We start from the raw sequence: 16,771 nt of genomic DNA on the forward strand, positions 1-16,771 counted from the left end.
CTTAGGCTTCCCTTTGGCTTGGCCTCTGCAGCCAGCATTTTCCAAAAACTAATGGACAACCTCTTTCAAAATATCCCTGGCGTACAAGCGTACCAAGACGACATCTTGGTCTACGCCAATGACTCTTTTCAGCACAATCAAACTCTTAATACTGTTCTACAAGTCCTAGAAAAAGCTGGCATGACTGTTAGACACGATAAGTGCAAATTTGGTGTCCAAGAGTTGGATTACTTGGGTCACTCCCTTTCCCCCAATGGCATTAAACCCAAGTTTTCTTTAATTAAAGCCATTCGTGACGCTGAGCCTCCCAAGGATCGCGACGCACTTCGCTCCTTCCTTGGCTTATCTGAATATTACGCCAGGTTTGTTCATGGTTATGCTCAAATCGTTGAACCCTTAAGAACACTCTTAAGAAAAGGTGTAAAATTTGTTTGGTCCCAAGACTTGCAAAGAGTTTTTGAGCAAGTCAAAAAGATCATCGAAGATTCACCTGCTTTGAACCCCTTTTGTGACGGCTCTATGTGCTTCATCACTGTAGACGCCAGTCTCACTGGTTTGGGTGCTGTCCTGGGTCAGTGGGTTGAGGGCAAAGAACACACGGTTGCCTTCGCTTCCAGAAACCTTCTTCCTGCTGAAACCAGGTACAGCACAATTGAAAGAGAAGCCCTGGCTTGCGTCTGGGCTATTCAAAAGTTTAAATCCTATATTTGGGGTCGCAAGTTCGAAATTTACACAGACCACAAGCCACTCATGCACATGCTCTCTGACAGCGCCTCCAATAGAGCTTCCGCTAGACTTGTTCGTCTCCTTTCCAAGCTTCACGAATTTCACTTTGTCATCAAACACATTCCCGGAGGTAAAAATTTCAGGGCCGATTGCCTATCTAGAATGTCTCTAACTGAGGATTCAATTGTTAATGATGATGTTGAGTGCGTTGTTGCCACCATTGATGCAGTTGCCGAATGTCAACCCATTTCTGAAGCAGAATGGAATTCAGCTTATGCCAATGATCCTGTTCTCTGTAAAGTCAAGAATTTCATTGTCAACAAATGGCCCGAACGTAGAACCTTATCCACTGATCTTAAAGGTTTTGCTAATGTTTCGGAAGAACTTTCTTTGGTCAATGATATGGTCATGCGCAACAATCTATTTGTTCCTCCTCAGGCTGTTCGTGATCATATCATTCGCTCTGCTCATCAGGGTCACCTCGGCATATTTAAGACCTGTCAGCGCATCAAACAATTTTACTGGTGGCCTTCTATGGATTCTCATATTAGAAAGATGATTGACAATTGCACCCAGTGCATCCTTTCCGATAAACATTGGAAGACTCTTTCCACACCTTTATGTCCTGTCTCTTTACCGGCTGGCCCGTGGGACAAGGTAGCCTTGGACTTTTCTGGTCCCTATGATATTTTACCCTCTGCACACAAGATTCTCATACTCCTGGTTGACTATTATTACAAATGGCTTTATTATTCTTTTTGCAATTCTGCTTCTACTGACAATGCCATTCATTTTTTGCAGTCTGTTTTTGACATTGAAGGTTTTCCCAAATCCATCGTTACCGAAAATGGAACTCATTTTGTCTCTCAAAAGATGTGTTCCTTTCTCAAACGTAACGATATTTTTCATCACAAAGTTGCCTTGTACTCCCCCTATTCAAATGGCCTTGTTGAGAGATGCAATCGCATTATCAAGGAGGGTGTCCAAACCGCTATTTCTTCTCGTCTCGACCCCCTACCCTTCGTTCATGACAAAGTGTGGGCCTACAATACTTCTCCACATTCGACCACCGGGGTTTCACCCTTTACCTTACTTAGAAAAAGAAGAGTTCATTCCGTTCTTAATCCCAGTTGGTTGCATAAGAATTCTGGTTTATCTGATTCTTCTTTTTCTGTTCAAGATCATGTGTCTGCTAAACAATTGTTAATGAAATCACGTTTTGATCAAGGTAAACATTCTGTTGATCAACCTTTGCAAAAAGGGGATATGGTTCTTGTCAAAAATCCAAAAAGGGTTTCCAAAGGTATGTCTAAATTTTCCTCTCCAAATTTGGTCATCCAAGTTAGTAAAACCTCAGCCCTTCTTGATGACAGTGGATGGTGGAACAAGCGAGCTCTTGTCAAGATCTCTCCACTTCAAGCCCATGTCATTAAGGAGCATGCCACTTCAGATTCTGAGCATTGTGATTGGTTTGATTTTCTTTACTCCCAACCACATTCCTCAAATTCCCTTGCTGAAACTTCTACGCACTCAACGGACACAGTTCCTGTTCATTTTCCTCTTTCCCCCGTCACTCTCCCTTCCACTTCCGCTGCGCAACAGTCCTCTGCATCTGAGGAAACTTCCCTTCCACATGATTCGACTTCTCAGGAAACTCCTGAAACTCCTGAAGTGGCAACAAAAAGGGCTTTTCGTTTGAAACAGTTATCCTGCAGATTGAGAGACTATGTTTTAGAGTAATTTTGCTTACACTGTAACTCTTCACCTTTGTTTTTGCAATTTCTCATGTTTGCTTTTCACCGTACCTTTTCACCATAGTTCTTGCAATTTCTCATGTTTGCATTAGTATGTTTGCTTTGTTTCCCTTCTTAGTGGGGAAGATGTTATATATTGTGATTACTTTTCCTCTTGTTGTTCTCTCGTGCTTGCAGCACAAGAGATCTTCCTATGGTTCTGGAATCCTGTCTCTCAGTCGTGAGGATTCCTCGCACGTCACTTTGGACGTTGGCTTCCTCACGACTGGACGGCTCTGGTTGTGGGTGCTCATGTTTGGAATTGGTCTGAAGAATAAACCTACGAACCTCAACTTACACAAGTCTCTTGACCCTTATTTAACAAGAATGTAAAGATATAAGTATCATGAGTGCTCTTAGGGTATTGAGCAACTTGGTCTGTGATCTGCCATGTGTCATTACACACTACTTGGATATTTATTGAATGTTGACTCTCTCTCTTGCGATACACATATTCTGTTTCAGAGGGTGGACAGTTTAAATAAGGAGTACCATCTACACATCCAATCATTTGGGGAACATGAGCAACTGCTTAGAATTTGATTTTTTTAACTTCCAACTCAGCATGTGTAGTTGGAAATGCTATGTCTGAATTAATGTTTGACATCAAGAATATGTCTAACGCACGGCATAAGTCGCTCTTGACTGTTCCTCCTGCAGCTGCAACCAACAGTGCACAAGTAGCTCCCAGTTGCTAAAGGTATAAGCTACACAAAACCTGAATGTAGGTAGGAATAGGACCACAGTGTTTTATAGGCCTGCTTAGTACCGGAGCCAATTAATTAATTAATCAAAAAAATGATCTCTTTGCTAAACCTGTACCTAGCATAAACCTTCTTATCTGTTGGTAAAATAGTCATTCTCTGTCTGAAAATCTACCCTCCTCCTCCCTAGAGCTCCAAAAATTCACATTCTGATTACTCCAGCATAGAGTGCTGTCATTGGGAAAGATCGCAATGCATTTTTGGTTCCCTTCTGTACTATGTAACTGGTTACAAACTGCTTCCAATTGAGGGTTATTTGCGTATGCAACATACTGTGTTTGTAACAAATTTCCTGTTTTCAAATTCGTTGCTAATGGTAGTTAGTGTTAGTAGATCAAAAACAACCAATTTAGCAGTTGCTAACCAGTCAGCGACTCACTATTTTTTCTGTACATCAGACGCCAGTCCTCTGACATGAAGTTGACCAGCTTAACGGATTGAGCCCAAACTACCAGAAAGGATTCTAGTCCGCAAACCCAGTGGCCAGTTTTTATTGAGATAGGTCTACATTCTATAAATAAATACCAAGAAATACAGTGAAAGAGGATTCAAGACATTCCTGCTTCCTGCAGGCACTGGCCAGAATGTTGTGGTTAGTAGTATCAAAGGCAGTGCAGATGTCTGATTAGATAGCTCGCGGTGTAGTTCATTTATCTAGGATGAGTCTGTGTTTATTCAAAGCAAGAAGAATGGCACTTTTGTTGCCTCTTCTTTGGTTGCAGGCAGATGGCCAGTATTTAAGGTGTTCTGCTTTTCAAGATTGACCACAGATTTCGCCAGAGTTTTACCAGGGACGGTAGAAGGGTGATGGAATGAAAGCTAGCAACAACCTCAGTGTCTCAACTGGGCTTCTTCAGCACAGAAAATAAAACCAGATGACCATTATTCCTGAGGATTCCATCGCTATGTTGGAAAGAGACAGAATCAAATGCTGCCTGATATTCGCCCAGTAAGGGTCCATAGGCGAGCCTGACTTTATACCCCACAAAACAGATTCCATTGCCATTCTGTCCACAATGTTAAAACAAGTCCAACAGACTGGCGTGACATCTGTCCTAAGCTTCAACACAATGTGCTTGTTCCGGACCAGGAAACCACCCAGCTCTACTTGTGAATATGTATTGGTCTTTAGGCCCCTGCTGTGGGCTTACCTGGAGACCACAAAGGTTTTCCACTGCACGTGTCTACTGATCGTCAGCACCCTTCTCTCTTAAGATATTTCTAATCCACAGAGCTCTATTAGTGTCTATTGATCATAGCCTTCATTACCCTCAATCGTATATCACTACTGCCCAGCTGTACAAGTGTACGCCACTTGCATCACCCATACTCTTCATGTACTGCTCTTCACTCCTTGCAGAGGTAGGACCCCTTCAGCTCTGGTAATGCTGAACTTTGGTTTTATGATCTGGTTCTCAAACTCTTGTGAGCTCGTTCACCTGGACTGTTGGGTCTAGCGTTTCTAAGGTGAGAATAATGAAAAAGGAACCTCATCCCTGAAAAGGGTTTTATTAGCATAGTGTTGACAATTCCTTTAGATTTCTTCCTGTGTTTCAGCAGAATAATTCACTCATTCTTTCCTCTGGCATAGGATTCTGCAATCGACAAGCCTATTTTACCTTTCTTGTTTATTTGATTGAATGTGTTGCCTTTTTGCCATTCCTTTTTACTCAGCACCTTTTCAGGTTGTCCAGCCCACAAATTATTCACTGCAAACATAATTCGCTTCCGTCCCACATGTCAGCTCATGCTGGTTCGTTCTATTCGTAGCTGCTCTTTCTTTCTCCTGCTTTCCTTCTTTCTGACTTTCTTCATTGACTTCTGGTCTATGTTTTCTCATTCATGTCCGTCTTGGTGCTTTCATTGCACCATTTTCTTTCACACTTCTTTTATCACATTATTATTATTTTTTTGTTTACTGAAAGGCCACATTCAAGTGTGCTTGAATCTGGCCACCGTTGAGATTATAGTGGTGGGGTGGTGACATGGTGATAGAGAGTAATTGTTCCATGTTAGATGGCTGTGTGCATAACATATCAAATTTAAAACACATTTCTAAATAATATTATCTACTTTCTTTCTTGTTTTCTCGTTGACAGGGAAACTGGACTCCAAGATTCATCAGGGGGCAAAAAAAGGGCTGAAGACCTAGAACATGGTGTGTCTCCAAAGCAGAAGAACTGTACCAATGAATAGTGAGACTGCACCTGTTGGGCGTTTTGTTTCCGTTTACGTGCTACAGACCAATCTGGTGTAGTTTCTCCCGAGAACAGCAGATGACCGTGGATATGCTGACTTCTGTTTACCCATAGGCCTCGGAACCTCCCATTGGCATCCTGGACCAAACCCTTCCAGCAGTTGTCTTGACATGTAAAATCTAACAAGCCCTTCACAGTGACAGACCGACTTTGCCTGCAGTATGTGGCATAGCTTCTTGCTGGAACCTTTCTCGCTGTCCCTAATCATGCCCTCTTGACAAGCAGACTTGGCCTCCTTTACTTTTTCAAACGTTTTGAGCAGCTGTTAAATCTTGTAGTGCATAGCTGCAGGTATAGACCTATGGCCGGCATTACACTTCCTCTACACCTCCTCTCCAGCCTGTGTTTGATTTGATTTGTAGCCGAGACTGACATGTACCCACCACTCATAAAATCAATGGAAGTTATAAACCTCTGGAGTCATGTAGGGAGGGGTTCCCATACCAGTAAGTTTCCCATATAAGGTAAAAATAGTATTAAGTAAACCTATAAGGATTAAATATCATATTAAGTCTGAGTATATAAAAGAGCTACTTATCTTTCTGAGCACCAGCAACAAAGAAGGATGAGAGATGGTTTCTAAGGAACTTTATTCTTACTCAGAATGTTCATTGAAGTTCTGTATTCTTCAATTGTTGCTACTGAGCTGTGGTAATAAAGGAGATTTGCATAATATGGCCTCCGTGTCGTGCCATAAAATTATGAATCTAAAGGAGGCAAACTGTTTCCCTTTTAGGTAATACACATGAATGCAGATCTGTCATACTAGATTTCTGAGCATACAATACTGCCTTTATTCAAAATGCATGCTTTCATTCTCCCTGAAACATGTTTTCTTTGTGTGGTCAGCTCTACGGAAGAGTAGCTTTCTTATTACTTGTTTCTGATCCAATGCCAAATAAATGAACACAATGTGTTCTGGTAGGCCGGGAATGTGGATCACTATATTTCTATATCTATGTATAGATATAGAAATGTATATCTATATATAGATGCCATATTGATATAATTTGTAAATTTTTTCAATGGATGAATACACAGATCAAACACTAGAAGAAAGAATACATTTACCAACAGGTTAAATTTAGAGTACAGTTCAGGAAACTTTACTAGAGGAGAAACTTATTGGATCTGTAAAACCACTAAGGTAAAGCCCATTCCATCTTCAATAACCAAACTCAACAATCATGATCCCTATCATGTCACAGTTAAAAAGTTTAGCACAAGGCCAAAGTGTTGCAACGGCGACCTCCAAATGTTTTAAAACTGCTACCATAAACAGGTCTTTGACTGCCTTGGCAGGTCCTGCTCACCCGATAGTCCTAGTAGTGGTGTCGGTTGCTAATACCTCTGTGAAATAGATGATTCATTTTATTCACTCCAAGGACTGTTTGTCAGGGTGGCAGTGTCACTGCATGTCGTGATATTGTTTAAAAGGTATTGTTGAGTTTTTGTTAGTATACATATTCCATGTCCTTTCCTATTCCTGTGATTTGTTCCTATTCCTTACCATAAGTACTCTGCCATTACACGCCTATGCACCCTATTTTTTTGTTTGTAATCATTTTTGATTGGGTGAAAAAGGAAAAACATAAGGCATATTTGTATTCAGTATACACATACAGAAATCAGCAATATGTTAGCTAAATATAGAAAAACATTTAAATATATCCCTATTAATACAGTAACTTTGTGTGCTTCTTTCATCTTAAAAATATTGCCATGTCTTAAGTAATTTCTTCATCGAATGAATTGTTTTTGCTTCCAAAGAATCCAGTGGGTTTTTTATGCATTGTAGCACACCAGTTCTGAAAACTAGGTTTTTGCTCTGATTTCCAAAGTTGCATGATTACAGATTTGGCAATGGGTATTGCAATAAAAGGAGATTTTCTTTTAGTTCAGTGAAGCTCTTTTATGTGTACTACAGAACCAAACATCGTGATTAGGGCATCTGGTGCAATATGAAAAATGATTTGGCTGCTTACAAAAGTAAACAGTACTTTCCAGAAAATGCCTAATTGTTGACAGCTGCAAATCATATTCATTCAGCCTGCTACACTGTCCCGGCATCACACTCAATGGTTGGAAATTCTAGGATTAAAATTAATAGTTTCTGGGATATAGAAAATCGGCAATTTTGTGAAAATATCCATACACCTAAAATTACGGCTGCAGATGGTCTCAAAATGAAACGTTGACATCTCTCACTCTCTCTCTCTCCACATTTTCCTCATAACCTTCACCCCGACATCTTTAACAACTTTTTAAGCAGATCTTCAGAACAACTATAATATGGTCCCGCTTTCATTTTCTTACACCAACAACCTATCCCTGATATTCATCTATGAAAGGTTTTTGTTAACTGCTCTGAATAGCTGGTATAATTTTTGCAATAAGGGCTTAGGTGATATTTACTTTGTTGGGACACCAGCCAAAGCCACATTCTTTTTTTGGGGGCATCACATGTTAATTTGATCACATGTGACCAAATTCTTCCCTGATATAAAAATCTGTTATATATCAATGACCCTAGTTATCTCATTGTCTAATTGATTCTGAATCTAAATTGAGGCTACAGACTTTGCAATCCAATAAAGTTGTTATAGCACATATGACCGAAATATTAAAATTGTTAAAAAAAAAAAACTCCTCTTCTCTTCAGAAGGATATAAGTGGCCTTATAACTAGGCCCAGGTGAAATGTACAATATACCATTGACATTTCTAAAATTACGCATTACCTTATGCAAAATTCCCCAAATTACACTATTATACCATGTCACGTAATTGCACACCATTCGTGGTAAAATTCTAAAGCGATTGTGCAGTAATAATGTGAACAGCTAGAACACAAGCTCCTGTCGCTTGTGCCTTTGTTTTTCAATCTATTTTATTCACTTAATTTTGGTTCATTTTGCATAATTTCTCTTAATTGAGCAGATAAGGTAAATGATTTCGGGTTTATCAGATATTCTTCAATCTATGGAATGGTAATTGGAGATGTAGGGTAATTTAGTTAGGACCTTGATATTACATTTGTGAATGAAGTTGAATAGTAATCCCTAAAATCATTCTGGCACAGCTACAAGTCTTTCTTCTTTATCGGATGTAAGTTTTGCTAAGTTTATACTTTTTATCATTCCATATGAAGCATTTCCTCTGTAAATCAAAAAAAATATGGAAAATATTGCCGCTTAAAGATACACATTTGAAATTAGAAATATGATTAGTGGTAAGATTGTCATCTTTATTAATACCATAGACATAGCAAGAGATTGCCATCTCATTAATGAAATCTGTGTAAAAGAGGAACTTAGTTTAGTTTATAAAAATGATGATATCATTCTGAAATGTTTCCATTGAAATATCTTATTAGTTTTTGTGCCAAAATCCAGGCCTTATGATTAGTGGAAGAGCCTCAACTGATAAGTTAAACAGTAAAAGTTTCAGTCTGAGAATGTTTGATTTTATAACCCATAACAACTGTACATTTTAAAATTTAGTTGCGTACTAGCTCAATATTTGTTTTCTCTGCCTTCAAAAATATCATGTTGTCGGCTTATTATTTAAGTTTTGCCATAGAGTAAATTGGGTTTTTTATTGCTACTCCTACACATATTTAGGGGGTGAGCAGCTGTTAAATCTTGTAGTGCATAGCTGCAGGTATAGACCTATGGCCGGCATTACACTTCCTCTACACCTCCTCTCCAGCCTGTGTTTGATTTGATTTGTAGCCGAGACTGACATGTACCCACCACTCATAAAATCAATGGAAGTTATAAACCTCTGGAGTCATGTAGGGAGGGGTTCCCATACCAGTAAGTTTCCCATATAAGGTAAAAATAGTATTAAGTAAACCTATAAGGAATAAATATCATATTAAGTCTGAGTATATAAAAGAGCTACTTATCTTTCTGAGCACCAGCAACAAAGAAGGATGAGAGATGGTTTCTAAGGAACTTTATTCTTACTCAGAATGTTCATTGAAGTTCTGTATTCTTCAATTGTTGCTACTGAGCTGTGGTAATAAAGGAGATTTGCATAATATGGCCTCCGTGTCGTGCCATAAAATTATGACTCTAAAGGAGGCAAACTGTTTCCCTTTTAGGTAATACACATGAATGCAGATCTGTCATACTAGATTTCTGAGCATACAATACTGCCTTTATTCAAAATGCATGCTTTCATTCTCCCTGAAACATGTTTTCTTTGTGTGGTCAGCTCTACGGAAGAGTAGCTTTCTTATTACTTGTTTCTGATCCAATGCCAAATAAATGAACACAATGTGTTCTGGTAGGCCGGGAATGTGGATCACTATATTTCTATATCTATGTATAGATATAGAAATGTATATCTATATATAGATGCCATATTGATATAATTTGTAATTTTTTTCAATGGACGAATACACAGATCAAACACTAGAAGAAAGAATACATTTACCAACAGGTTAAATTTAGAGTACAGTTCAGGAAACTTTACTAGAGGAGAAACTTATTGGATCTGTAAAACCACTAAGGTAAAGCCCATTCCATCTTCAATAACCAAACTCAACAATCATGATCCCTATCATGTCACAGTTAAAAAGTTTAGCACAAGGCCAAAGTGTTGAAACGGCGACCTCCAAATGTTTTAAAACTGCTACCATAAACAGGTCTTTGACTGCCTTGGCAGGTCCTGCTCACCCGATAGTCCTAGTAGTGGTGTCGGTTGCTAATACCTCTGTGAAATAGATGATTCATTTTATTCACTCCAAGGACTGTTTGTCAGGGTGGCAGTGTCACTGCATGTCGTGATATTGTTTAAAAGGTATTGTTGAGTTTTTGTTAGTATACATATTCCATGTCCTTTCCTATTCCTGTGATTTGTTCCTATTCCTTACCATAAGTACTCTGCCATTACACGCCTATGCACCCTATTTTTTTGTTTGTAATCATTTTTGATTGGGTGAAAAAGGAAAAACATAAGGCATATTTGTATTCAGTATACACATACAGAAATCAGCAATATGTTAGCTAAATATAGAAAAACATTTAAATATATCCCTATTAATACAGTAACTTTGTGTGCTTCTTTCATCTTAAAAATATTGCCATGTCTTAAGTAATTTCTTCATCGAATGAATTGTTTTTGCTTCCAAAGAATCCAGTGGGTTTTTTATGCATTGTAGCACACCAGTTCTGAAAACTAGGTTTTTGCTCTGATTTCCAAAGTTGCATGATTACAGATTTGGCAATGGGTATTGCAATAAAAGGAGATTTTCTTTTAGTTCAGTGAAGCTCTTTTATGTGTACTACAGAACCAAACATCGTGATTAGGGCATCTGGTGCAATATGAAAAATGATTTGGCTGCTTACAAAAGTAAACAGTACTTTCCAGAAAATGCCTAATTGTTGACAGCTGCAAATCATATTCATTCAGCCTGCTACACTGTCCCGGCATCACACTCAATGGTTGGAAATTCGAGGATTAAAATTAATAGTTTCTGGGATATAGAAAATCGGCAATTTTGTGAAAATATCCATACACCTAAAATTACGGCTGCAGATGGTCTCAAAATGAAACGTTGACATCTCTCACTCTCTCTCTCTCCACATTTTCCTCATAACCTTCACCCCGACATCTTTAACAACTTTTTAAGCAGATCTTCAGAACAACTATAATATGGTCCCGCTTTCATTTTCTTACACCAACAACCTATCCCTGATATTCATCTATGAAAGGTTTTTGTTAACTGCTCTGAATAGCTGGTATAATTTTTGCAATAAGGGCTTAGGTGATATTTACTTTGTTGGGACACCAGCCAAAGCCACATTCTTTTTTTGGGGGCATCACATGTTAATTTGATCACATGTGACCAAATTCTTCCCTGATATAAAAATCTGTTATATATCAATGACCCTAGTTATCTCATTGTCTAATTGATTCTGAATCTAAATTGAGGCTACAGACTTTGCAATCCAATAAAGTTGTTATAGCACATATGACCGAAATATTAAAATTGTTAAAAAAAAAACTCCTCTTCTCTTCAGAAGGATATAAGTGGCCTTATAACTAGGCCCAGGTGAAATGTACAATACACCATTGACATTTCTAAAATTACGCATTACCTTATGCAAAATTCCCCAAATTACACTATTATACCATGTCACGTAATTGCACACCATTCGTGGTAAAATTCTAAAGCGATTGTGCAGTAATAATGTGAACAGCTAGAACACAAGCTCCTGTCGCTTGTGCCTTTGTTTTTCAATCTATTTTATTCACTTAATTTTGGTTCATTTTGCATAATTTCTCTTAATTGAGCAGATAAGGTAAATGATTTCGGGTTTATCAGATATTCTTCAATCTATGGAATGGTAATTGGAGATGTAGGGTAATTTAGTTAGGACCTTGATATTACATTTGTGAATGAAGTTGAATAGTAATCCCTAAAATCATTCTGGCACAGCTACAAGTCTTTCTTCTTTATCGGATGTAAGTTTTGCTAAGTTTATACTTTTTATCATTCCATATGAAGCATTTCCTCTGTAAATCAAAAAAATATGGAAAATATTGCCGCTTAAAGATACACATTTGAAATTAGAAATATGATTAGTGGTAAGATTGTCATCTTTATTAATACCATAGACATAGCAAGAGATTGCCATCTCATTAATGAAATCTGTGTAAAAGAGGAACTTAGTTTAGTTTATAAAAATGATGATATCATTCTGAAATGTTTCCATTGAAATATCTTATTAGTTTTTGTGCCAAAATCCAGGCCTTATGATTAGTGGAAGAGCCTCAACTGATAAGTTAAACAGTAAAAGTTTCAGTCTGAGAATGTTTGATTTTATAACCCATAACAACTGTACATTTTAAAATTTAGTTGCGTACTAGCTCAATATTTGTTTTCTCTGCCTTCAAAAATATCATGTTGTCGGCTTATTATTTAAGTTTTGCCATAGAGTAAATTGGGTTTTTTATTGCTACTCCTACACATATTTAGGGGGTGAGAGGCTCTATAAAGAGTTCAAACAATATACAGAACTTTGGAAATCTCTGCCTCGTAATTTGGATTAGCCCTGCCATCTCGAAGAAATCTGGAACTTTTCTAATAGCAAAAATAGATATTCCCAGGTCACAAATTCGAAGGTTTTATCGACATTCGTGATTTATATCTGTCTATTTGTGTTTAAAAGATAAATGGTGATCACATACACTCATCTACGTCCATCGGCCGGTGAGGTGGGAGAGAGGTGCAGGTCAGAGTAGCGGAGGTGGTGGGTCTTCTCCTTCTCAGTAATGGCACAGTTGAGGAGTAGTCCAATGTATTGCTTTGGTTTTACAGGGTGTAGAGCCTGTGACAGCAGGGGGCCTTCTCTTTCAGTAGCTACTACGTTCTCGACTGAGGTGAGCTGTAATACTCATAGATTGTCTGGGCACGCAAGGTCTCTAAATTCCTGTGTCAGGAAGCACGCACAGTGCCCACACATTTTGTCACATTGCAGGAGTTTATGCTCTAAGGCTGCTGTGAGTTTTTCCGTTTTCCTCCAGGTCCGACAATTTGTGCAGCTAGTCAACATGGTCCCTGCACATAGGGCCAGTGTCATTGCTCTGCCTTTGTGAGAGCATAGTGGGTAATTCTGTGAGTTAGGATGTCCTAATAGGATATACTTGGGAAAGTTTGGAAGTTCAGTGTTTAAAATCTCGTCAATATCTTTTATATGCCATCCCAGCAACTTTTCAATTTGGGGCATTGCTGCAACAGATGGGTTTGTGTGCCTGATTCTCCACAGTTGCACCATCATTTATCAGGAATATTTGGTTTCCATTGTGCTATCCTGGTGGGGCTGTAGTACCAGTAGTGACTTATTTTAAGCATTGTTTCCTTCCCAGGTGCACCACTAAGGGCGGAGGGAGGTGCATGTCCTGCACAATATGTTCAACCACTCTTTAGGGGTGAAGAGGTGCTCTAATTCAGTTTCCCATCACTTTAGCGCTGAAGATTTGTCAGTAGTGCATGCTTTAATCATAAAGCCATATATATCGGAGAGGAGCCGTTTGTCACCCACTCAAGTGATCAGCCACTTCTCAGAGGTTGTAAGTTGCTTGCTAGCATGGGGCCTTATGTGTGGTTGGATGACCCAGTGTTTGATTTTTTTTTAACAGATTGTATTGGGGTTTGCATCACAACAACGCATACTCCCCACAGTGACTAGCCGGTTAGTCAGCTCATTACTGCTGAACCTCAGGATCCCAGTGTAACATGAAACAATCTCTCCACCCGTCCTCCCCCCTCTATGGCCCTGCTTATTGATAGCATGTTCTACTGTCCCACCTAGAGAAGTATCATCTCCGAAAGTAAAGATGGTGTCCCATTTAACATCACAAGGTAATTATCATTCTCTCTTTAATTAGTATCTGCACTCATGGACTTTATCATCACAGTCAACAGTGTCAGGAGTCTTCCCCTGCAAGTTATCTGCCATATACGAGGTATCTGGGTCTTGCATGCAATCTACCAATGCCTCCCAGGCCCTGTCCCAAGTGCAACAGACCTCTCCCCCTTCTCGCATTTCTAAGTAGCACTTTGCTCTCATATCCTGCCCACCTCTCAAGCTCTCTGCGCCATGTTTCCACTCTGGTTCTCCCGTGGATTTATCAACATTTCTTATAATTTTGTGTTTCGATGGGATATATACGCAAAATCCTGGGATCTGCTTTTCGCTTTATTCTTGGCTGTATGTTGGAACCAATTTAGGAGGCAATGCTTCGGTGTGCAGGGGATGTCTTTGAAAGTGATACCTGCCACAGCACACGTTATCATACCCCAATACTCTACGAGTGCCGGGCAGCTCCACATCTTGTGTAGGAACTCTGTCCCCTCTTCTCTACACCTTGGGCTATATGGAAGTGTCTGCTGAGTTTCCCCATGCAATATGCAGAAGTACATTTAGAAGAGATGGGTGTGATGAGGGGTGCAGAGCAAAGTGCATAGCGCAATCCGCGCCACGGGGCATTGTGTCTAGAAGGACCTAATGCCACCTTCAGTTTTGTGCCAAGACAAAGTTGAGGCATGTTACCTAATGTCTGTGGGAACACCTACCAGTGGACTTTTAACAAAGTGGACTTACACTCCAACCACTGGTTTTGTATATAACCATTTCTGATAGATACATCTGCCAGTGGATTCCTCACCTTGTGAATATCCCCTTGCGTCAGCAACATTCGGAAATTCTTTTTGTAGCTTTGCGCTGACGTGGACGACGTCACAGAGGCACAGCATCGCGCGCGACTCCGCTGACGTCACCGACACCATAATAGGCCCACGCCGGCGTGATGGCATCAGTTCCCTTTTTTCGGTGTCGTCGACGTTAACGGTTTTCAAGGGATTGTCTATAGTTGGTACAGTAACTTGGTTACTCTGTGATTTTTCTCTGTGTTTTATTGTCTTCTGTCGAGATGTCGTAGAAGAAGACCGGATTTAAAGCTTGCGGGTAATGTGGCAAGACAATGTCAATCACTGACCCGCATGAGTGCTGCATCTGTGGAGGAGTGTGGCTCACTGATTAGAGCGGCAGACCCTGATGCAGAGGTCTGGCCCAGGACCAGGGTTCAATTCCCGACGCGGCAGGGTCCTGAGCCCAAAAAAAATGTCCACGGACTCGATAATTCTCGCCTCGGTGCCTACTCTAATCATGGGGTCCCACGCTGCAACTCTGGGCAATAGCTTGCTTAATCTCCACTACGGCGGCCCACCCGCTGCGGGATGCCTGGCTTTCACCTTGGGGATGCCCAGTAGGGGTTATCTCACAGGAAAAAGCCAAGACGGGTTCCCAAGGCAAGCGCCTTGATGCCTTCGGGTGATACGTGCGCTATATAAGTCGCAATACACACATTTACACATTTACATCTGGTGTCTGAGCTCCGACCATGATGTCGAGGATTGCCAATCTTGCAAGAAGATGACACCGAAGGCCCTTTGAGAGAGGGAGACGAAGCTCCTCGTTGCGAAATTAAAAAGTAAGAATGAGAAGAAAACTTCGAAGTCGCGAACTCGGCGTTCGAGGTCGAGGTCTCGTTCGAGGTCGCGATTGGAGTCATCTTCTGCTCATGCTTCGAGGTCCTCTAGGAAGAAGCACAAGAAGAGGAGCCATGAGTCCAGACATCATTCTGAGAAGGACTCGAGTTCGAGACCGAAGTTGCAGGTTAAGCTGCTTCGGAAGGAGGTGGTGTCTTCGGCTTCGGGAAGCGCAGGTCTCCGAGGGTGAGGCTTCGCGTGCGGATTCGCCAGGGTCACCAAAGCAGGAAGTGAATCTGTCTCCGGTTCCGTACCATCCTTCGGGCCAGGAGGATGAAGGTGAGGAAGAGGAAGTTGTTGAAGTCGAGGCTCCGTTGCCTGCGGGTCAGTCGACTCCGGTGCACCAGCCTGAAGAGGAGGTCGACGTTGTGACGACTCCGCTCCCTCGGGAGCAGCCTGGGGGCTCATATCCTGCCTTTCCGGCTCCAGGTCAGGATCCGACACAATTCCTCAATGCCATGTTTGGGTTCTACTTCAGGGCAATGTACCCGTCTGGTGCACCTGTTGGTCCCACGGTTCCTATGGCATTTAGCCTGGGTGTTCCCCAGGCTTATGCTCCTGCACCCTTTATGCCTTTCATGCCAGCTTCAGCACCACATTGGCATTTTCCGATGCCGGCGAAGCCTTCGACGCCGAAGCTGTCGACGCCGAATCCATTGACGCCGAGTCCTTCGACGCCAGTACCCTCGACTCCGATGCCGAATCGGTTCAACCTCGAGTTAAGTTGCCTAGCCAGACTTCGGGTTCGACTCCGGCTCCGACTCCAGCGGAGTCGGTCATGGATCCGTCAGCTTAGTTTGTGAAGGAGAGGTCGAGGCGTGAGGCACAGAGGTTTCTGGAGGAACAGAGGTATTGGGATGAAGACATGGAGGAAGGTGAGCTTCAGGAGTTTGAGGATCCTTTTAATGACCTGAGGGAGACTAGTGGCCTGGAACTTGCTCCTGAGTGGGATTTGGGCTCTACCTCTGATACACCTTCTAGAGATGTCCCTCCTTACCATGTGGTAATAAGGAAGGCGGCAGACTTGTTAAACATCACTCTGCCTACTGCTGAGTCCAAGTCAAATATTCTGACGGAGGTCCTCCATTCACCTTCCTCTGTAATTAAACCAATGCTGCCATTCAATGACGCTTTGGCTGAGCTAATCTATGAGGTGGGGAAGAAA

General features: G+C 40.9%; 1 protein-coding gene across 1 annotated transcript in view; it reads left to right on the plus strand.

The window, feature by feature from the left end:
• Positions 1-10,808, plus strand: part of TRIP4 (thyroid hormone receptor interactor 4) — a 560,825-nt gene extending 550,017 nt beyond the window's left edge. The window contains exon 13 of the mRNA XM_086959220.1: positions 5,383-10,808. Coding sequence (XP_086815346.1) covers positions 5,383-5,435 — 53 coding nt within the window. The 3' untranslated portion in view covers positions 5,436-10,808. The remainder of the gene's footprint in view (positions 1-5,382) is intronic.
• The last annotated feature ends 5,963 nt before the right edge of the window (positions 10,809-16,771 follow it).

Source organism: Lissotriton vulgaris, chromosome 2_2, assembly GCF_964263255.1.
Source record: "Lissotriton vulgaris chromosome 2_2, aLisVul1.2, whole genome shotgun sequence".
Taxonomy (NCBI): Eukaryota; Metazoa; Chordata; class Amphibia; order Caudata; family Salamandridae; genus Lissotriton; species Lissotriton vulgaris.